The sequence below is a fragment of the Myodes glareolus genome, chromosome 12 (genome assembly GCF_982192425.1).
Source record: "Myodes glareolus chromosome 12, mMyoGla1.1, whole genome shotgun sequence".
NCBI lineage: Eukaryota > Metazoa > Chordata > Mammalia > Rodentia > Cricetidae > Myodes > Myodes glareolus.
In genome coordinates, this window is record NC_142037.1 from 59,598,362 (window position 1) to 59,622,429 (window position 24,068).

The window sequence follows — 24,068 nt, forward strand, 5'->3', positions numbered from 1 at the left end:
GTCTGTATTATATATATTATTGTGCTTTCTTTAAATTATTTGACTGTGAAGGAGCTGAGTACAAAGAGATATTTCATTATATGAGCTGCTAAGATAAACCCACATATAAGATTCTTGACTTCAAAATTAGAGTCTAAGGATATGTTGCTTTGGGGGAAAAATGGTTCTTTTTTTTTTTTGTTTCCACAGAGGATAAGAACCTATAGAATCCTTCCAGACAATTGTGGTTTTATAGACCAAAATCCCCTGAAATGTCACCATGAATACCCCCAAAAACATTTTGCCTAACAAAAATCAGGAAGCAATTTGGCGAGAACAATGCCCAAATTCCCCAATATTGTTTATAAAGTTTTTTACATTGAAAGAGCGATATGTAATAGAGATTTGCATTGGTATGGATCTTGTCTTAGTTTACTGATACAATTTTAGTCATATATATATATATATATATATATGCTCTTCATTAAAGCATTGTGTTTATGCAGCTCATTTAAAAATGTAATGTATAATTAAGAAATATAATAAATAATCATCTATAATAGTCAAGCTTGTAGGCATGTTAGTAAGTTTTTCTATATGTACAGAGATGTATTTCAGATGAATAAGAATTCTTCAGACCTTTCAAAGTCTACAGAATACGGCATTTAAAATTTTTAAGAACTTAGGACTTTTCATGACATGAGACACATCTGCTCCTGGAAGCATCAATCTACTTCAAGAGGATGATGCGCATCAGAGAGACTTCTCATGGAGATGTTTAACCATTTGAGCAAGAAACTGTTATTGCCTAGACTGCTTGATGTTATGCTGTGTGAATGGACAGGCAGAAGCCACAGAGAAATGACTGCTGAACTTTCCTAAAGGTGAGACCATCCTTCGCGGTTCCTGCTTCATAAAAAAAAAAAAATCTGCAGAACACAGAAAAAAGTAGCTGACAAACTGTCAATATAGTTGAAACTGTCTTTGAAATTTCCTGCTTCATGGTAAAGTCTGTCATAGATTGGATGCTCCAAATACAAAAAAAACTTTGGGTGACTATCCAAGCTATCTCTGTCATTTCTAGAGTTTTGCAAGTTAATTATAATGAAATTCCTATTTATTAGGTAATATTATATCCTCATTAGGTCTTTGATGGAGTTGAAGAATAGATAATTATTATTACAGTTTTCCTTAGCTATGATAATAGATAATGTAGATATAAGTATTATAACTGTACCTCTTGCTTGACACCTGTTTTGTTGTATGTAATTTTACTATGTTAAAGTTAAAACCTTCCTTTTATTTAGAAGGAAAAGAGGAGGTGATATGTGATTCCCCTCTGTATACTATGAATACCATTGGTTAATAGAGAATCTGTTTTGGCCACTGGCATAGCAGAGTAGAGCTAGGCAAGAAAACTGAACTGAAGGCCAGAAGAAAGAAGGCAGAGTCAGAGAGATGCCATGAAGCTGACAGAGGAGAAAAATGCAAGCTGCCAGCCAGAACCTTGCAGGTCAGCCAGAAGCCTTGGGGTAAAATACAAAATAATGAAAATGGGTCAATTATAGATGTAAGAGCTTGCTAGCAATATGCTTAAGTGATTGTCCAAGCAGTGATTTAATTATTATAGATTCTCTTTGATTATTTCAGGAGTCTGGGCAGCTGAGAAATGAACAAACAGCCTTCAACAATAGGTGGACCAGAAGAAGGGCTTCAGGGACCCACAAGTATCATTTTATGAAACCTAAGTGCAGATGTTAGAATTTTGACAAAAACATCTGCAAAGCAACCTGCTCTAGTGTATAGATCACCTCCTCATAGGATGAAGAGGATTATGCACAGGTACATAAGGCATTTTAGAGGCTCTATAAGCCATAGATTACATCGTCATGGCTGTGTATTCCTCGGGTCATATACTTTGGCTACAAAATAGAAGAAGGAAAACAAACATTTTCCAAAATGATATTTCAGCTATACTACAAAGTTCACTCTTACAGCAAAGAAAAGGAAGTATAAGAATTCCTGGGCATAGCTGAATAGTGATGGCTATACCTAATATGATTTGCTGAGATAGCCAAGCCTCACTGTGTGTTTGAAGTTTTGGAATAGACAGATACTGAGTAGAGAAATTCCAAAGCCTTAAAAAGACACTGTCTGCCACTAGCCTGGTCTTCCCATATATTACTATGGCATTTCATTTGTATGTGGATGAGGCCACAGTTATTGCTTAGGCAGTCTCACACAAGCCCTTGAACTCTCAAAAGAACTGATGGCATATCTGTACAAGAGACTTGACTTGCATCTGGCATAGGCAGAATGTATAAAGGCCATGGCTGCCACCACCAGGCTAGTAAAGAGATCTGATAAATTAATTTTAATTCATGAACTGTTGCTGAAATCGTCACACTCTATTTCAGTTGAAGTCCTCTTGTGTGGAGAAACCTGAGACATGGATATCTAATGCCTGTATGATTCAAGACCAGCTCTGCTTATGAATCAACACTGCATATAGTTCTATAAGAATCAGCTCTCAACCCTGCCAGTCTCCTGTCACATAAAAATTCTATGAGTACCCTGCATGACTCTTATGGGTTCAATGACCTGTTACAGTCTATTAGGTTTGATCTGACTGACTTTCCACCAGGGACAGAGACAAGAGATTGTTCATATATGTGGGCAGTTTCTTCCAAAATGGGATCAGGTATGTAGGGATATCAGAGGGGACCGGAGATAAAAGATATCTGAACACTCTCTTTAAGGAGGAGAAGCTTAGCTCTATATGCTGAGTTTTAGGTTTTACCTATGCACTGTGCTGGGGAGAAAACAAGGCTATTACATTGACAGGTGACAGGCTTTTACCATGGTCCATGTCTCTGAGGTACTATACAGGGAAAAAGAATGACTAGCCCCAACAAGAAAAGAAATTTAAAAAATAGAGAAGAAATTTTTATCCCTATTAGATAGCTAGTTGCCCAAGAAGGCTATCATCATCCATTGGAAAGGATAACAAAAAAAAAATAGGATTCACCAGAAGTCAGAGTCAACAAAGTAGTTAACTCAGCTCCTTAAGAAGTGCCCAAGAAGGGCTGGAGAGATGGCTCAGTGGTTAAGAGCATTGCCTGCTCTTCCGAAGGTCCTGAGTTCAATTCCCAGCAATCACATGGTGGCTCACAACCATCTGAAATGAGGTCTGGTGCCCTCTTCTGGCCTTCAGGCATACATGCAGACAGAATACTGTATACATAATAAATAAAAATAAAATAAAATAAAATCTAGTAAGGTCTATTTTAAAAAAAAAAGAAGTGCCCAAGAATAAATAGAGCCCCTCAAAGTCTTGGTAGCCAAGCTTACATGACAGCTCAGAATATGACCAGATCTGGGATTGACTGCATGAAGTAGAAACTGCACAAACAGGATAATAAACAAGGAAGATATACAATGTGGGTCTGGAAGGGTGACCGGTTGTGAATGTTCAGCCATTCACCCATGTAGCAGCCACAGAAACCGCTGAATGCAGATCCAGGTATTCTGTTCCAAATGTGAAAACCCGAAGTAAAGACATTACTTTTACATCTGCTACCTGTGCTCATGTAAACCCCAAAGAGAAAGGAAGATTCCACAGAGGTCCAGACTTGAGGATATGGGCCTGGGAAACATTGGGAGCTGGACTTTACTGATATATGGACTACTTAGTCTTAAGAACCTTTGGCTATGAAAACTCACTGGTGATTGTAGGTACCTTCTCAGGATGGGAGGAGGTCACTCCACCAGAAGAGAGACTGTAAGAATATTTACTAAGAAACTTCTTTAGGAAATCATTCTTAGTTTGGACTGCTCTAATTTTGGGGATCTGACATGGCATGGTGGTCTTTCTGGCAAAAGTATCTCAAAATCTGGCAAATATATTAAATAGTAATTAGAAATTAAACTGTGCATATAGTCCACAGAGATCAGGTCAATAAGAAAGGGTGAACAGAACTTTTATAGAGAGTATCATCAATTGGTCCCAGAAACTGGCAAAAAAAAAAAAATGGGTCAACTTTCTCCCCTGTGCCCTGGTCTGAACCCAATATACTTCTTGGCAAGAAGGGTGTACACCTTTGAAATTATATTCGACAGTCCACCCCCTCCATACTCTGAAATATTCCCCAGGTGAAAATGGCTAACCACTTCTCCCTCCTCAAGTCCTTGCAGGTTCTTCAGGAAGTTCCACATGCCTTTATCCAGACTGTGAAGGAAATTCTGTCACTTCCCACCTTCGAATCTACGCAGTTCTACACAGGATACTTGATTTGGGTAAAAATGATGCATGGCTGTATGAATGGAACTCTACCCAGTTATCTTCACCACCCAAACTGCTGTCAAGGTAGCTGGTATCATCTCAGGGGTGGGGTCAGGGGCAGGAAAGGACACCAAGGATGATGGCAGATGAGAAGTCACTTGGACCTTGAAGCCTTTAAAAAAAATAGCAGGTTTACTAACCAAGGATACACAGCTTCCATTAGACCAGAAGATAGACATAGAAATTGAGAATAAAAGCTAGGATGACAGTCTCTGTCTTTTTGGAGGACCTCTACTATCTGATGTCCTTTCCAGGGACTGAAGAATATGAATTTAAAGAAGGAATGCAGGTCAGTAACCTGGTTGTGGAGAAGATTGACTAGAAAATTGCCTTCAGTAATTACAGTTTTATGCATGCCCTGACAGTTGTGAGTTGTCTTGCCAAAAACAAGCTACCTACATCATGTCCTCAAATCGCGAAGCTTGCTGGCATTAACCATGTGCATAAATTTAAATTCTCTGACTCATTGAAAAATCACATTTCCAGGTACCTGTATTGTCCACCACGTATATCCCACAAATGGAGAAATGGTGAGAAGTCATATTGGCCTTGACTCTATGTTAACAAATATCAAAAATGCCCCAATTCTAGTCCTGTTTCTAGTGCAACTTCTGTTGACACATAAGCTTTGATTGTTGGGGAGCCAAAACTTTAGGGAACTAAGTTCCAAGATATACTTACACCTAGGTAATTTGGAAAATTCTATTTCTGGGGTGGAGAGTCAAACTGACTCTGTTACAGAGGCTGTACTACAGAATTGAAAGAGGCAAGATTTCGTTCTTATGAAATAGAATGTGCTTTGCATGACCTCCAAAGAAATTTGCTATTTGTTATTTTTTTTCCCAACCAATCAGTGGTAACTATGGAAAACCCTCCTATTGTTCTATAAAACTTCAGAGAAAGGAAAGAAAGAAGACACAGATCACATAATTGATTTCAGTCTCAGTTTATTAGTTCCCTCATGCCTGGCTACCTTACTGTCAGCATTAGCTGGACCATTGATTCTTATTCAGATCAGGTTAGTGATGGAACTCTCCATCCTCAACTGCATTGCTAACTACATAATACAAAAACTAAACTCAGTTAAGCTACTATTTCTTGGCACTAACTGTGCCCCTTAGAACAAGAAAAGTTTTGACTCATATCCATAGAACCAGTGAGGAATTAGACTGGGTGAGACAGTGCAGAGATTTCCTCCTTCTTGTACTCTTGTTGAAAGCATTTCATGTTTAACTAGAATTTGATCTCCTTGGTGGAGAATTACAGAAAATTACCCAACCCTATTCTGAGAACTGCCAGTCAAGATTTTTTAGTTGACTTGTAGCTACTGATAAACTGCCTGCTTGAGAAGAGCTCCCTCAAGCTAACCACTTATGTTCACTTCTATGAAATTGTTTACTTGTGCAAAGAAGCACCCTCCTACCTTTAGGTGCAGATTGAGATGCCAAGACATGGTTTCTGCCTTCAAAAATCAGTGCCCTTGACATTCAGTGCTGCACATAGTTCCAAATACCTGAGTGTATTTTCAGCAGGCTAGAATATTTTCACTTTGCTCTAAACTGCGTCTGAGTGGACATCTCTAGTGGGTTCCCAGAACAATTCCTTCTACCACATCTTCACCCACTCCACTATCATGGACTCTAATCCTCTGAAAGCATAAGCCAAATTAAATGCTTTTTTATTGTTTACCTTGTTCATGGTCTTCTGCAACAGATATTGAAAAGTATCTAAGATAGTAGTGGAGTGCCCATAGGAATCAAATTGGCTATTGCCTTTTCTCTTGCTTGTGTAGATATAAGTGGAAAATATGATTCTGTTAATGAAGGCACCACACAGTTTAATGGTAGGACATTGAGAAATCATTTTTTTAGTTGGCCAGGAACTACTTTCTAGATGGAAAAGTTAAGAACTATTCTTTCTGATGACTAGCTTTCATAGTGTCAAAAAGTACCATATAGGCTAACGGGGAGAAAGACATCAACACTTTTATCCAGTTCTGAATGAAACATGCATATCACATTTCTGATCTTCCAGACAAGATGCATGTACTGATACACTAGTGGTACAAATGCTATGTATCACTCAACAACATCTTTCTGAATTGACTTGAAGTTTGCCAGAGAGGAAGAAAAAATTATGTCTAGCAACGCTGTCAAACTTCTGTAGCTTAGGAGGTATCTTCAAGGGACAACCTACTATTATTATTTTACTAAACATTCATGTTGTCAAACAGCCCTCTAAATATTTATGTTCATATCCATACCTCCATCGATAGTTATCAGAGAAGTTTCTTTATTCACTGAGTAAGAGTTAATATGGAGACTCATAACTCAGGAAAGTGCTGGCAAAAAAGTGACAGTCAGGAGTTAGTCCTAAATAAAATATCTGTTTCAAAGTTCCATCTCTGGGGTTCAAAGAACATCTCAGAAAGAAATTATAAGAGAATTTAAGACCTAGAAGATTGTGAGTAATGTTTGTCATTTGAACACCACAGTTGATCTGTGTCCTCATGAGCCTATAGCAGCTTTCATTACCAGCACAAGAGCTGAAAATGGTTAACTAAATCAAAACTCCAGCAGGATGAGGGATGTCTCAGCAGAGTTCATCTTTAGATGAGATTTTATTATCCTGTACTGGCAGCAGGGGGAGTAATCATCATTTTTCTTTGGCTTGTGGTCACTGGTAGATTGTTCATGCTCCATTGAATGAATTAACAGCCATGTGCATATTTAGGAAGCACTACTTTGAGATAATAAAATGATATAACAAAATAAAAAAGCCATGAAATTGAGATGTTCAGGGTTTGGAAAGATTCAGAAGAGGGAATTGCAGGAGGAAAATTAGGGATTGATATGATCAAACTATATGCATATATAAAATTCAGAAAGACTAAATTAAAAGGAATTTTGAAATGTTTTAACATTCAGAAGTAAATTTTATATGAAAACTTTACCATCTAAAATTAGTATGTTTTTATTTCTACTTTAGATTATACTTAAATGGTATTTGATGTGGGATTCCCCTCTGTATACTATGAAAACTATTAGTTAATAAAGGACTTCTTTGTGTCTATAGCAGAGGAGGGCAGAATGAACTAGGCAGGGAAAACTAAACTGAATGCCGGGAGAACAAAGGGCAGGGTCAGAGAGAAGTCATGTAGCCCCGCCAGAGCCAGATGAAACATTACCCGGTAAGTCACAGCCACGTTGCAACATACAGATTACTAGAAATGGGTTAAATTAAAATGTAAGAGCAAGCAAATAAGAAGCTAGAGCTAATGGGCCAAGCAATGATTTAAGTAATATGGCTTCTGTGTGATTATTTCGTGGCTAAGTGTCTGGGAACCAACAAGTGGTCTCCTCACAACAGATATTTAACAATGAAAAAGTATAATATACTTAACAAATCATATATCACCAAACAATATGTTTCCTAACACCAATCAGAACAGAAAGCATCATAGGGTGCTACCATTTTAAATTTGCATGACACCAAATTTCAGCAACTGTTCCTTCAACACCACATTCTTATTATCATTCAATATGGTCATGAAAAAATTCTTTATTCTACATTGTTTGTAGACATGCTCTATACCAAAAGCAAAGTACTATATCAAATATACACACTTTCTCTACTAGATATTTCAAATAGAGACACATGGTAATATCAACATAGATGTTACATACATTAATCTTCGATATAAATTGATGAGATAGTAATGTATAGTTACTCTAAAACATAAAATAGCGGATCTTATTTGTTGAGAAAATGAGGACAGCTTTGATAGAGGCAGAGGTGTTTCCATTGAAACTAGTGAATCGATGGAAAAAAACTAAATGTGGGAAAGTTTAGTTTCTGACTGACTGAGGAAACACAACCACCAGCTAAGAGGAAATAAGTTAATCAGGCCAGTGTACCTATAACTTACACAGAAGGACACTGAGTGTGATAGAGTTCAAGTACAAAGGTCAGGAGTGCTGTCCAGAAATCAGATGGATGGAAATCATTCACATCTGGATATCTATGGTAGATACTTCTATGAATCAGATTTCATAGAAGAAGTACATCTGCAAAAGCTGAAGATGGATTAAAACTGCAATGATGTGAATATCTCTAATTGTTACAGGTCCAAAACTGAATTACACTTTATCTAGGGCTATGCAGAGCCCTCTCTAAATAGCCATTCTTTCCTCACTCTCCACCATACCAAACATCTTGTGACTAACAGTTGAAAGATTTGGAATTAGTTAACATAACTAACTCCTGGTTTTTAAACTAAAGGCTAATAGTCTTCAGATAATATCTGATGCATATAACTGAGATTTTTTCCCATTTCAGTCTTGTTATCTACTTAATGTTTCCACCATTGAATTTTAAAGGTACCTTGATTCACTACTTTCTTTTTAAGTTATTGTAAAAATTTCAAGAAACTGCTTCCATGTTGAAACATCATTTTCCCCCCAGAACACAATCACTCATATTTGGCTCTAGAATAAGCTGTCTTTTTTCCTATTTGATGTAAGAATTGAGTTGTTTTCCTTTATTATAAATACTTTGATCAGTGAGCAATTTATGATGTATGTCATGATCAATAATTCTTTGAATTAGTAATCCTGGATCAGTAGAATTCTTAGAAATTAAAATAATAGAGCAAGGAATATGGAAAATGGTCATCTTTTAATTTTACCATTTTCATTTATTTCAATGTTATAAATGAGTAGACTATATGATGGATAACAAAGATTGAAAGTGAAGTAACACAGAAAACCATTGAGTTGGAAGAAGATATTAAGTTAGAAGATGAACAAACATTGGAGTTAGAGAAATAATGGACAAAATAGAAAAATTTCTCAGGCAAAGTGTTGGTGTTTGAAAAAAAATTTAAATAATAAAAATGCTGATGGGGATAGATATGATCCTTGTATTTTTTTATTTGCACACACTAATGCGTGGAGAACTGTTCTAGATAGAAAAAAATTGAATAAGACAAAAGGAACTCAACTAAATTATTTAGCTATTGTATTTAAATTGTCTTTGCTTCATTCACCAAAAGTCAGATGAAAAGATGAATGAGAAGAAATTAGAGGTCGTGGAAGATTTAAGCTTGGAGACAGAAATGCAGATTCCTTATCTATGGATGATCACTGAAAACAGGGTCAAAGCCCTGTACTCCAAATATCTTAAAGCATAAAGAGTAAACCAGAAAATTGTGGGTTAGATTTTTCCTACTAGGATCAATATATGCTTTGATATATAAACATTTATGTGAACCATATTTTGTTATACATCATATAAGTGATACAAATATAAATTTGAGAATATATTAGTTTTTATATTTTTACAAAATGTATGAAATTTTGGAAATATATATAATGCATTTGGAATTATGTATCTTAACTAAGTTTGAACATTGATATTTGTAAATTAGTTAGTAAGAGAATAGATTATCAACTTATTGTGCAAAAATATTCTAAGGGATATAATCAAGGAAACAGAGAATTGAGGTTTATTTCCAGTGGTGTATGGTGGGAGGTACTCAATAGAGGAAGGACTATGGGGTGAAATGGCAGAAGTATGGCAGTACGTTAGTTTATGTCTTTCTGTTCATGACATTTCTCTATTTCAAGTCCATGAGAATTGGAGCCTTCCAGTATTTGAAATTCATGAGTATCTTTTCTCTGAGTATTAAAAACAGATTTAATCAAATGACAATTCACACTCATGTAAAACAATTCTCCTATCTAGTGCCAGATCGAATAAGGAGAAGAGAAAAACAGAATAGCTAAAGAAATAATAGAGAAGAGGCTCTCCTTTGTTTACGGTTGAGATAATTTTTACACCAGAGAGTTGATGAAAAGTGTCACCAATATTAAGTTCATATCAAAGTTTGTATATCTTAGTGATGAAACAAGAAAAATCAGTATGTGATACTTAGTTTGTGTAGTCATTCATCATTATGAATACCATACAGCTTTACTGGATGTTAAATCTACATTACAGATGAGTTAGAATAAAGTTCTAAGTTACAATAAAGTTTTCCTTAAGTATTTTACTTTGCAAGTCCAATATTTCCTGGGCAATGAGCCCTACTCTTATCAGATATTAAAATATCTTATATTAAGAGTGAGTAATTGCTACATTTACTGTGCTATTCTCAATCAATCATGAACACTGAGCCAATGTCCTGTAAAATCACAAAGAGATAAAAGCATCCTCTTAGTAGTGACTACAGAGAATGTAATATTTACCTCCATTCCTTAATAATTTGGTAAGAAATTTGAAAAGCAATTGGAGTTTATTTTCAACAGATTCAACTTACAAAATTTCGTACTATGATTTCAACAGTAAAGGGGAGATGGGGTGGCACCCGCATGTTTTATTTTCAGAGTTCTTTACACTTACAACTTACGGTGATTGTAAAAAGTGGGATATTTTAGAAAGTAAGCCTGACAGATTATTCCTCTTTGTGCTCTTGGTTACTGTTCTATATTTTAAACTTAACTATAATCTATTATCTCAGTTCTCTTTTAGTATTTGCCAATCTCAACTTTAATAAGCTCTTCATAAAATGTTGATAATCACCCAACTTCTTTCACTAAAATATAATTAGGCAAAGGTTTTTTTAATATCAAAGATTGCTATTCTGAAAATATTAGCTATTTCTAGTTGATTTGAAAATTATATTTGTGTATGTGTATGTCTATACTTTGTGCACTATTTTCTGAGCTATTTGGATATTAAGTATATTTTAAAAGGAATAATACATGAAGTTGGATTTATGCAAGTGTCTGGGAGGAGTTTTAGTAGAGAGTGTGAGAAATTGTGTGTGTGTGTGTGTGTTCTAAATATTTTTATTTATGTGTGAAATTACTAAAGAAAGAATAAAAATGAAAAGAAATTTTATAATAAACACCTCCCATTAAGAGATGACAGATAAATATTTATCAAAAGTTTCCATCCCTTAAAGTTTACTCAAAACTCCAGGAAAATCTGATCAGTTATGCATTCTAAGTATGTACTGAATAGATGAACTCTTACAGTTCATGATTTATGACATCTAATTATTGTGGTTGTAGTCAACTACTTTACTTTATCAGATAACAGAAAACTTAAGTTTAGGCCTCATATGTGGAAAATTTCTGACATATTTGGGCATTGAAAGAATAATTTTCTTTAACAAATCAATGATCTTATTGTATGAATCATCTTAGTATATCATTAGAATATGTTCATCACGACTCTTAAAATTCATATTCAGGACTATATTACTCAAAACATTCTTAAAGAGAAGGGTATCTTATAACATCCTGTTTGTCAAGGTAATGAACAATTATAGTTAGCATTTTATTTTATATATTTTCCCACCTTAATAGGTTTCATGAAAAACTAATTCAATTAAATTAGAACTTAAAACTATTTCTGTTTCTAATTTGCTCTTGAGAGATTATTCAACAATTTTAGCTTATCCATTATAATTTTCTGGAACTTCCACTGTATTTCTTCTTCTGTAATGTATTCTGATATCATATGGATCTAAATGCAAATCCTTTCATATCCTCATCATATGCTCAAATGAAAATGAGTAATAATGACTCAGTACCCTAAAAAAGGTAAAACTTAAGAGTTGCTTGTGTTCCAAGGGTTTTTTGTATCTGTAGTGTAACAGAACTCCATGCACAGTCATGCTTGAAATAAACAGGGAATAAATGTTACCTGAGTATTGTGAATGCACAATTCTAACACTGAGCAGAAAGAAATCACACCAAATGTCACCTGCCGACAAATATCATCTGCAGACTTTAATTCTAAGTCTTCCATGGAGAGAGGCAAAGGTGAGCCGAAAGTAATACAAGGGCAAGGATTGTAGTTAGGATGGGGGTCACTCCAGGGGAGAGGAGGGGCGGAGCTATGTCAGTGTTGATGTTCTTTTACCCACTTAGTTATTCCTCAAACACAGAGTCAAGCCACAACAATCTGAAACTGTCATGCTGAATCAGTCATGGCCCGAATACATGAAATGCATTTTGACAGTGTTCAAAGCTGACTTCAGGGAAAAACATACTTTAATGACAAAGGGTAGCAGAAGGACACTATAGTCTATGAAATATGAGACCCATTCAACTTAAAGGTTCACCCAAAGATTCCGATATTCACTTGATAGTTGTAACTCTGAAAACTTGTTAGAAGAGCCCATGTGTGTATGAGCCGACAGAAATTAATAAGCAAAGTTTTAATGAGATTGCAACTTGGGTAGTGAAAACCAGACAGGCACCTAGCTCAGATTTTCATCCTGTAGCTTGCTAACCTTAGTTAACTAGGAGAGAATAGGAAGGGGCGGGGCGGGGGGGGCGGATGACCCATAACCGGGAACTAGTCTGACACCTGCCCGGTGGGAACTTACTGTACCTGTGTCCACATCCTTCACCTGTTGCCTGGATGGAGCTGGCAGGCTCCGCTTGAAGCTCTTTGAGGGCCAATCCTTTGTCCTGTGGTCCAGCAAAGTCCATGCCTGTCACCACCTCCTCCTCTAGGGACTCCACGTAGAAAAGAGTCCTGGCGGGCTGCTGGGTGCCCTGCCCTGGAGCTCCTTGCTGCAGCCTCGTGGCAACTGGTAGCAAGGTGCCATTCAGCGGATTAAAGGGAGAGGATGAAGAGGACGATGAGGATGATGAGGAAGAGGAGGAAGAAGGTTTCTTCCAGAAAGCGCTCAAACTGCCTTTTTCCTGGCTTTTAAGCAGTCGACTCTGGCTAGGTCCCCAGTGCTCAAAGCTGCCTCCACTGTCCGGCGGCAGGCAGCTGCCCCCCGCTGGGTTACCACCGGAGGCCGGCGAGGGATGGCTGAAGAGTTTCCAGCGGAGTCGCAGTATGTGCTTCACATCGAAGTCTTTTCGCCCGGAGCCGGACATGCTTTACCGAGAGCCAAGGGACTGCAGCTCACACAACAGTAGCCTGGCGAGCTTTCTGGGGAGGTCAGTGGCGTTTGGAGAAGAGCAGGAGGAAGGATGCTCCCCGTGTACGCGGAGTGCCAAAGGTGCCCAAGCGGGCTGCGCGCTTTGCCAGGCGAACACACCAGCACCGTGAGCGCGCTGCAGAACCTCGAGGCTCAGTCCAGGTTGCTTTCCCAGGACCTGAGCTTTGGGAAACCTCCGGTCTAGCACACAGGAAGTCCTGGGACACCAGGGGTTTATAATCCACGAGAAGCTTGCGGGGACCCCCGTGGTGACCACCCGGAGGGAAGAGAGGTTGATAATGCAAGAGGGGAAGAGGGAGGGAGGGAAGTCTGAGCTCTCCCCAGCTCCAGAGGTGGTGGCAGCTGGATCCACCTCACTGATACACACTCCGCGCAGAGCTGTACGTTGGAAGCTATTCACATCTCCTTTCTTCGCTGCTCAGAGTTCGGTGGTTGATGAGCGCAGAGAGAAAAAGAGCCTCAAATCGAGAAGTAGTGCAGCCCCCCCAAAAGAGCCAGTTCTATGCACCTGCTCCCCTGTCCCTGTCCTCTGGGAGAAAGTCCTGAAAGCTTGCCAGGTGTCCAAAGGAAAGTCAAATGCTTTCTGAGATGAAAAAAAAAAAAAAAAATAGATGGTTTTATATAGTCAGTTTGTAAAAAAGAAAAATAAATATCCCAGGAACAACACTGAGCAGCAAAAGAAAAGCCCGCCCGGGGAATCTGTCAAGGTCCTCACAGTATGATTTTCACTCTGCCTCAGCGCCTCCTCCTCCTCCTCCCCTGTAAGTGACGCAGATGTGCGCTGGGGCCTATACTGAGAGATGGAGGGAGGGAGGGAAGGCTTCAATCTTCTTTATGCAAGTGAGTCTTCTGCTCTTATTGTCCCCTTGCGTCAATCCTGTCACCTTTTTTCACCCTCCTTCCTCTCTACATTACTGTATAGCAATAAAAGTAAAGCAAACAGGCAAAATGCTTTAGCATCAGTAAACACCAAACATGAATCATGGCAGTGTAAACTTAATAGGCCACTGCGGTGTGCAGGTTGCAGGTTAATGGTTTGAATTATTTAATAAGCCACATCCTTTAACCTTTAGCCCCTTTTCCTCTGTAGTGAGACACAGGAAAAAACAGGGATGCTGTCATCAAAGTGTGATGATGCTATCCTCCTGGCACGCACGTTGTGATTCTGATTCTGATTCACACAGACAGTGCTTCGCCCCCGGGGACCAGACACTGGGGTGAAATTTGAAGAACGGTTGAATATTAGCCACAGGCTTGGCAAAATGAGTACATGGTGGGAGATTCAGTAGATAGACTGTTGTAGAAGACAATAAAGGAAATGAAGTGATAATGGAACATTTAAAAGAATAACTTCTCTTACACAATCATGGTATTAAATGCACAGAAGAGTGTGAACAATAAATAACACAACTAAAGACTTCTGTTCTCAAATAGATGCCCGGAAAGGGAAATTGATTTTCCTTCAGAATGGTGAGGACAGGGATTCCTTTCCATTAAAAAAAAAAAAAGATACTTTAAAATGTTTTATCTTTTTCTTAATGAGCCTTTAAAATAGGGCCCCGTATCTTGGACCAAGACTACAGGACAAGAAAAGCCATGCGTTTCTCACTCATTCAACCAAGAATAAAGTAATGTTCCTTCTTTTAGTTCATGGGTTCAGTAACTTTCAACAAAGCATAGGAATCAAATACTAACTATTCTGGTATCCCATTGTTGAACAACAAACTTATGAAGATATTGAATTAAAACTGGAAATCTTTCTTAGAATGAAATAAGAAAAAGTCACATAAGAAAAATCTCCATTGTGCATTTAAATATTGATTTATGCAGGGACAACTGTGCTGAAATCCTTTTGCTTGAATTTTTCTCTCACTATTCCATGTTAAAAAAAATGCAAAGACCTTTAGAAACAATGGTGACAGATCATTTGTAGCCAAGAAAGGAATCAAGTATTTACCTTAGCGAAAAAAAAGCAAACAAAAAACAAACAACAACAGAAAAAAACAGGTATCCAAGCATATGAAACTACATTTTACAACACCAGAGAAACTTAATCTTACATAAGAGAAAATGCAAAAATCTGAATTTCGTCCAATAATTAATATAGATATAAAGCATTACTCCATGGATTTTCTTAACTTGATTTTTTAAAAAATAAATCATGTAGACAAGACTATCTTTGTTTCATTAGATTGTACTTTATGCCATAATAAACTGGGATATAAAATTCAGTTACTGTTAATAAGAAACTCAATTTTATATTCTAACTTTACTTTGAAATTCTGATACTGCCCTTCAGAGTTTAAAATTTATCCCTTAATCAATAAGTATTTTATATGACTTATATGATATGTAAAGTTGAATTTTGAATCTATGAAGATGAATTTAGAATGTTAAGCCGTACAAAGCAGATGACTATGATAGCCTGATTTTGGTCCAGTCACACTATTGTGGTATTCCTTTAGGAATGTTCAATATTTCTGAAACACCATCACTATCTTTTGTTTATATAACTACGTTTTCTCTTTATCATTCTAATCTGAACACATTATATATGTTTGAAATAAATACTCTTCCAAGGAATATATATAACACCATTAATGTAATTACCAAATCCAAAAATTAGAAATTATAAAATAACGTTTTTCATAGAATCAAGTCAAACTGGAATAATTGACAAATGTTGACATGGCCTGCACAGCCACGGACATCACGGGAACATGGGAAAGAAGGTCATAGTAGACAGAAATGCAAGATGATGGCTTACAGAAGAAACAGTTTTTATATAAGAGTTTAATCTAACTTACCAAATCCAATGATCATGGTTTACAAAAATGAAGGACTTTATTATTTTAATTAAATAGTATTAAAACAAAATGATGGGAAAATATGGCAATTATATTTTTCTTTAAGAAGCTTATGAGAAATAAAAAAGAACAAAGAAGAAAGGAAGAAAGGAAGGAAAGAAAGAAGGGAAAGAGGAAGGGAGGAAGGAAGGGAAAGAGGAAAGAACAGAAGTGAGGAAGGAGGAGAAACATGTGAAGAGGAAAGAAGGAGAAAAAATTAGTTTGTTTAGATATTGCAATTAATATAAAATATTACAAAAACTATCAAAAATATCTTTTTAAATATTATACTTTTTATTTATCCACTATTCAAAATTTAATTGCCACATAACAGATCTATTCATAGTAGTATTAATGATGAAAGTATTGGTCTTCTTCCAGTCTGTGGGGAATGCTCACACAGAAAAATTGTTTAGTATATTCTAATTTATATTTGACTTATGAGTCAATTGAATTAAGATTTAAGATAAGCAATCTTGCAGAGAATGCTAATACAATGCAATCATGTTTCAGATTGCTAATAAAAGCAGTACAGATTTTTTAAATTTTATTTATTTATTAATAATTTCCTCCTCCCATTTCTCTCCCCCTCCCCCTCCAGTCCTAAGAGAAGTCAGGGTGCCCTGCCCTATGGGAAGTCCAAGGCTCTCCTTCCTCCATCCAGGTGTAGGAAGGTGTACATCCAAACAGACTAGGCTCCCAAAAAGCCAGTACATGCAGTAGAAGCAAATCCCAGTGCCATTATCATTGGCTTCTCAGTCAGCCCTCACTGTCAGCCACATTCAGAGAATCCAGTCTGAAAACAGGCTCATTCAGTCCCAGTCCAGCTGGTCTTGGTGAGCTCCCATTAGATCAGTTACACCATCTCAGTGGGTGGACACACCCCTCGTGATCCTGACTTCCTTTCTCATGTTCTAGATTTTTAAAGACAAAAGGTATTCATATATTCTAACACTATTGTTGATATAAATTGAACTTCCACTCAGTCAATCAAGGTGTTTTAATGAGTATCCATATGGCTACCATAGGCATCACCCAATTCAAAACAAATGACAGAGAAAACATCACTAGTTAGCACAGCATTCAGACAAACTACTCACACAATTAAATCAAGCTCTGTTGTTAAATGTAAGAACTGGAAAAACTCTCTATGTCAAATAGTTGTTTATTAAGAAAACTTAGATTTGGATTCAGAAATTTCTGACTAAAACTTCTTTCTTTTCCTAATTATTTTCTTAACTAAATCAATAAAGTAGCACTTATTGAAGAATAGTGACTCTGTTTCTTTTAGAAATTTTTGACAGTGTCTGTGAATTCTACATCTGTGAAATTGTTCTTAAATGATACTATACAGGACGACATTGCATCAAATGGTCAAACTAGAAAGTTGCTTTTTTCATAATGGTCCACTTTCTTTTTGAATTAATGTTATTGATCCATGTGTATTGATAGACACAAATTATTTCAGTTAGTAAATACCATGTAAAGTAGGCATTTGAAATTCAAGATTTTTAAATTAAACCAAGATAATATTGTAATGTACCTTCTCAAAAATACTAGAAATAATAGTACATAGGAGTAGTTCTTAATTATTCTATGTGTAATGTCAAGAACTTCCGTCTATTAAAACCAATAAACACAATATCAGAGCATAATCCAAGCCTATTAAACTCTATTATAGTATAAGTGTGTCATATAGTTAAGTAACAATTCAGTAACCTCTTAAGAAACACTTATAGGTGCCAATTGCTCTCCAGGGGCCATTTTTATTCACTCTTTCTCTGGTTACTTGACCTTTTGATTTATATCTAATAAAAAGTGAAGACTTGTCATGTAAATTAGCAAATAAATTGCCTAAATTTATGAAAACAAAATAATATTTAAAGATATTTTCTGCAAAATCCTGTGGTTTGTCTCTACCTCGTTACCCTGACATTGTGCAGAATGTTCAAGCAATTTATGAAAATTCATTATTTTCAGAATTTTTATTGGCTTTTATCTTTTTGATCACATACTCAGGGAATATGATTCATGAAGATATTATATCTCATATGGGTATTGCTCAAGAAGAACAAACACAGACAGATATATTTAGCATAGACATGCAAGTATTTAATAAAACGTTCTAATCTTATTTGATTTCTAAGAAAACTTTGCACTGTATAGAAAAGTTTGCTTGTACCAACTTTTTATTTCATACTACAGTCAAATAATTTACAAAACTTCAACTTTTAAAATTTATAAATGTTTTCTATTCGTCTAGTATCAGAAAATGATTTCTTCATTTTGTGTGATATACTTAAATTTATCTGGAGGGCTGATGTAAATCAAACATTCTCTGAAGCCAAAATCATAATAATCAAATATTATGGGGATTTTGGAGCGTACAAAAGTGTGATTTAAATGAATTTCAAATTTCTGTGTGTGTGTGTGAGTGTGTGAAGTAGCAGCCTGTCTCTGGCCTGATATATTTGTGAAACATAAAGTCACTTAACAAGAAGTTTGCCTTTTGGGCTAATCTGACTGGGTCAGAAACCCGTAGGACTTGCTAGTCTGACTCCACCCCTCATATTTGTGGATAGTGCTACCTCTGGACTGGTGATGTTAGGTGTTATAAGAAAGCAGGTTTACGATACCATGGGAGACAAGTCAGTAAGCATCACACTTCCATGGTCTCTCTATGAGCCCCTGCCTCCAGGTTCCTCCAGGCTCTGAGCTCCTGTCTAGCTCCCATCATTAGACTGTGTTTCACAATATGGAAATCCAATTATTTTTTCCTCGAGTTGCTTTACTTCTGGTGCTTGCTCACAGCACTAGCAACACATAGACAGCATAGTCTTCTTCAGGGTTGGTATGAGAATGTTGACAGTGTGTGCATAAATTGTCTACCGTATATTTTTCTCCCTAGATGTTTACATCCCAAAACTTCTCCCCATCAGAGAATTCTCTAACTGACAGTAGTGAAATTTACTTCCTTTTTCAGTTGTATATAATAACCCTCCATTTTGTCAATCTGTACATAATAACCCTGTATACAAAAATCCTGCCTCCCTGCTCAAATTTATATAATGTACAGGCTGAGTTCCCTGGGTCCTACGGATTCTCTATCAAAGAGCCTAATTTATCTGATCCCTGCCTTTCTGTGGCCACCTGTCTGTCTTTTCTTCATTCCCTCATGCCCCCTCATCTGAGTTTAGAGGCCTGATCTGTCCAAGATCAAGACAAGTGCTAAAATTCTAGTTTACTTAAGTTTTAACATATATACTAAATTTAATATCTACATCAAAATTGTAAAGGAAGATGGTAATAACAAAAAGGTGGAATTCTTGACTGTATTACTTATGTTCTGACTTCACATAAATAATTTCACAGAATAATCATAGAGGATTTTCTTCAGCACTTAGAAATAGAAAATTTAATAAATTAAAATTTTTCCTGAACACTCAGAAAATTATCATCTTGTGACTTTCTGCTCAAGTCAAGCTAAATCATAAGTTCCTTGTTTTTTTAAAAAAATACTTTTGCAAAATATTATTAGGTAAGCATTATAATAGTTGTTAATCTCCAAGCACACAACTGTTCAAAGTTTCAAGAGCAAGAGACTGTGGAGGGAAGTAGTCAGAGAAAAATGAGAAATCTATGTCATTCCTCCTTCAGCTTTTCAGGGACTATTGAGAATGAGGTGGTGGAATGGAGTAGGAAGAAGCCACTTGTTGGTTTCGGGGCGCTTAGCCCCCAAATAATCACACTGAAACTGTAAATTAAGTCATTGCTTGGCCCATTAACTCTAGCTTCTTATTGGCTAACTCTTACATATTAATTTAACCTATTTTTATTTTCAGTGTATTGCCACATGGCTGTGGTATACTGGCAAGTTTAAGTCTGGTTTCTGTCTTGGGCAGGGCTACATGGCTTTTCTCTGACTCAGCCTCCTTTCTCCCAGCATTCCATTTAGTTTGCACTGACCAGCTCTGTTCTCCTATAGCTCTGCTATAGGCCCAAAGCAGTTCCTTTATTAACCAATGATATTCACAGAATACAGAGGAGAGTTCCACATCAGTGGAATGATTGGAAGAACTGAAGATTTGGGATGACCAGAGAAAATCTGTCTGCTGAGTGTGCCAGGACTTTTGCACTCATGAATGCACAACAGCTGCGGTTCCACACACAACATCTGTACAAGATCATGCCAGTAAACATTCTAGCATGGAAAGGAAAGGGATTCACCAGTGTCCATTCCTAACTCAGGATCAATAAACTGTCGGTGGCTGAAGACTGAGGGGTAATCAGTTTTAGATGTAGGCATAACTTTAGGAAGATCAGCCAGTCTCCTGTTGATGTCATCATATTCAGAAGTATATAAAGTGAACAAATCACATTCAGTGGGTTATTAAATTAGAAAAATAAGGTACAAAATTGATACCATAGGGATGTATTGGGGAATGTATGCAAAGAGACTGAGAAGAGCTTGGGAAAATGTATTCAAAACTTATAGCATGAAATTTCCAAAATTAAGAAAAATATTAATCAAAGACTTAAAAATTTCCATTCGTCCAGTTTTTTTTTAAAAAAGCCTCTTTCCAATATTTACCAGACAGTTTTATTTATCTCCTATTTTAAGTCCATGTTCACAAGATTAGAAATGGAAATTCATTGTGAATAAAGATTACTAACATCTTGTGAAAGCTTGCTCTATTAAAATAGAAGATAGGTTTCTGGCATTTAGAAATATAAATTTCCATCTTTTTAAAGTGATGTATATTTTATGTGTGCTACTGTAATAGACTACTACAGACTGAAGTATATACATGTACCAGAAATGTGTCCTCTAGCAGCACTGGATACTAGCAAATCCTGAGCAGAGAGTTTTGAAAAATTTTCCTGATGAGGATGTCTTCCTAAACTCACCTCCCCAAAAACACAGACATTTATTGTCTTGCTTATTTCTAAATTCATAGTTGCCTATCAAACCATGATATATAAGTGCAAATACTTAAGTCATGAACTTGTTGTAAAAGTCAATGTTAAATAATAATTATTATGGTGTATATCAGAGATCAAAATGTTCTCAATTCATAAATATATTTACAAAACTTGTATCTGTGGTTATTTTATGAGAAAAAAAAATAGAGCTACAATTGTTGGTGGTCTTTGAATATTTCTAAACTGTCATTTATAGTTCTTTATGAATCAAAATAGTCACAAAAATTTAGCATACATTAAACATTCAGAATTTAAGAAAAAGGGCAATACAATATGCAATTTATTTTGCAAGATGTTTTACTGAAGTTGTTACAAATTTATTTTAAAAATCTTTGCTCTCAGATTCTTAATCTTTGATTACAGGAAAGATTGTCTACATTCCTGTCCAACATCCTTCATTTATTCAAGTACATTTATGTGCATTAGTTTATCAGAACTAATATGAGAGCATGGTCAAAGTTGGGAGACAAGATTCTTCTTTCCTTATACACCAAATTATGTGTCCTTACTAACTGACATTCTCATGTGAAATAAAACCTGATAAGCAAAACCTACCACGTAGGTATAGAAACCTAACAAGGGAAGTAAACAATAGAAGAAATATAATGTTTTAGAGTAAAGGAAGTTGAACTTAAGGTTTGGTGAGGATGAAATTTTACTAGGAATTATTATGTCAGGAGTTTTCAAGCAAACTGAAAACACATCTGTTTAGGTATCAGAGACCATGTCCTTTGCACAGGGACTAGATAGCAAAAACAGTGAGGCATGTGACATAACCTGACATAGTTAAGAGGTCAAATATCCAAAACATGAAAAGAACTAGGTGTTGTATCAGGAAAGCAAAAGGCATTAGCTCATAACAGGCCTTTTAGTCAAGTGCGGAGACATCAGGCTTTGACTGAAAGGGCTGAGAAACCACTGAAAGTCGTGGAGCACAGTTATCTTGTGCATGTGTATCTAGTATCCTTTCGATAGTCTTATTAACAATCACTACAAAGAACAAGGAGGATGAAAACAGTCATAGTACTATAAAATAATTTAAAAGAATAATGTGTGCTGCGGGAGCTCCTTTTGCTCCTTCAACCAATAGCCTTTGAGACACCAGCCCACTGGGGTGTGGTATCTTTCGCTTTAAAAATAAGCAGCAGCAGCCCTCTCGCTCTCTCTTGCTTGCTTCGGATTCCCGCTTCTGGCTATCAGATGCTTTTCCTGATCCTGCAGGAGGCTATTGTCTAGGACGGTGATCTCTAAGTTTTTCCTTTTAAATAAATAACCCTTTTATTAATCTTAATTCTGAGTTTGCGTGGGATTGCTTTGTTTTATGACTTACTCCATCAAATGTAAAATTCCACCAAAAGTTCACTTATTAGTTTTTGATATTTTTCTCAATAATAATAATCTTAAGATATTTACCTTGATTATGTCTTAGACATTCTTGTCCTTACTTGTAAATTCAAAGGTAGAGTATTCCTCCTGATTTTATTTACTGTCCCTCACTTCTTCCCTCATTCATTCACTCACACAGTTGAATTCTAGTGTACAGAATGAATACTATTCAATAATAATTTATTACATGTAGGAGATTTGTAACAGAGAAAGTTTCACGTGTTCTTAATATGACACACAAATGCAGTTTCATAAAAAGTGTCTGTTACATTATCAAATCTTTAATTTGTTTCACTCTTGCAATATATAAATATTATACATTTGCATGCCTGAAATATTTGAAATAAACTATGCATCTGTAGCATTTTTTACATTTTAAAGAGAGTCAATTAAAACTGCCTGTGAGACGCACCTCTTGACCAGCAAGCAGGGACGACCACGAAATCGAGAATTCTTCCCAAATCACAACTTTATTGGAGCACTCGGTTGAAGGGGGAATGGGGGACGAGAGAGGGCGAGAAAGGGAGAGCAGGAGAAGGCGAGAGGGAAAAAGCGAGAGAGAGAGAAAGGCCCAGAGGCAGCTGCTTTTAAAGGGTGGAGGGACTTGGAAACTGTCCTGATTGGTGAATACCATTCTGCTGGTGCCCGGGGGTTCGGGATAGGCTAGGGAACCAAGGCTCAGTTGCGCATGTGCAGGCAAGGGCGCTCAACCCCACGTGTCTATGCCAAATATGGACTTGTTTACCTCCAAGCTGTAGGATCACCTGTGCCATCTCGCAATGGCGATTTCTCCAGGTGGCTCCTTACAACTGCCTACTTCATTTTATAGACTATTAAAAATATTAGGGCTAGTGTAAGCTGTCTGATGTGGACTATGCATATAGGTTTGAATAAAAATACTGGTTTTAATTAGTTCTATCATATAAATTTATATGTAATTCTGTATTATATTTTGTTTTCATTGCTGTGAATGTTCAGGCATTGTACATGCTAGAGCACATGGTTTAGCATTCAGCTACACTCAAATCCTGTAATCATCTATTTTGAAAAGTTTGCATTAAATTATATATAATTTAAATAGCTATTTTGCCTGTAATAGACATTTAATTTAGAAAATAACACAATACTTTTGTTTGCCATATGCTACTGAAAAGCTCAAATGCTGAAATATTGATACCCAGCTGGTGATGCTGCTTTTGGAGATTCGGGATAGTTTGGTAGGAAGAATACTTTAACTGAAATGAATCACATGGTATGAGCCATTTGGGGTAAATATCTTGTACTAGTTTAATAATTATTAACAGGTTGAATAATTTTTAAAATTATGTCTGATTTCCTTAGAAAAATTTAGTGTTTCACATGCTGTCAATGCCAATTATTTGTCAATTTTTTTCAGTTTCTCACAGTCCAACAAGTAGGACTTTTCTTCTAACTTTTATTTCATTTATTCCCAAAGTTTTTGTTCATTCCAAGGATCCTATTGAGAAAAAATATATTTGTCAACTAAAGTAAATATTATAATAGAACTTTTCCTACATGAGATATTTTGTGGGGTGTGCCT

At 36.3% G+C, this 24,068-nt stretch overlaps 1 protein-coding gene across 1 annotated transcript in view; it reads right to left on the minus strand.

Moving 5' to 3' along the window:
• Klhl1 (kelch like family member 1) overlaps positions 1 to 13,979 on the minus strand; it is a 336,046-nt gene extending 322,067 nt beyond the window's left edge. Inside the window, exon 1 of the mRNA XM_048421935.3 lies at positions 12,728 to 13,979. Within this exon, the coding sequence (XP_048277892.1) occupies positions 12,728 to 13,227 (500 nt within the window). The 5' untranslated portion in view covers positions 13,228 to 13,979. The remainder of the gene's footprint in view (positions 1 to 12,727) is intronic.
• Between the last annotated feature and the right edge of the window lie 10,089 nt (positions 13,980 to 24,068).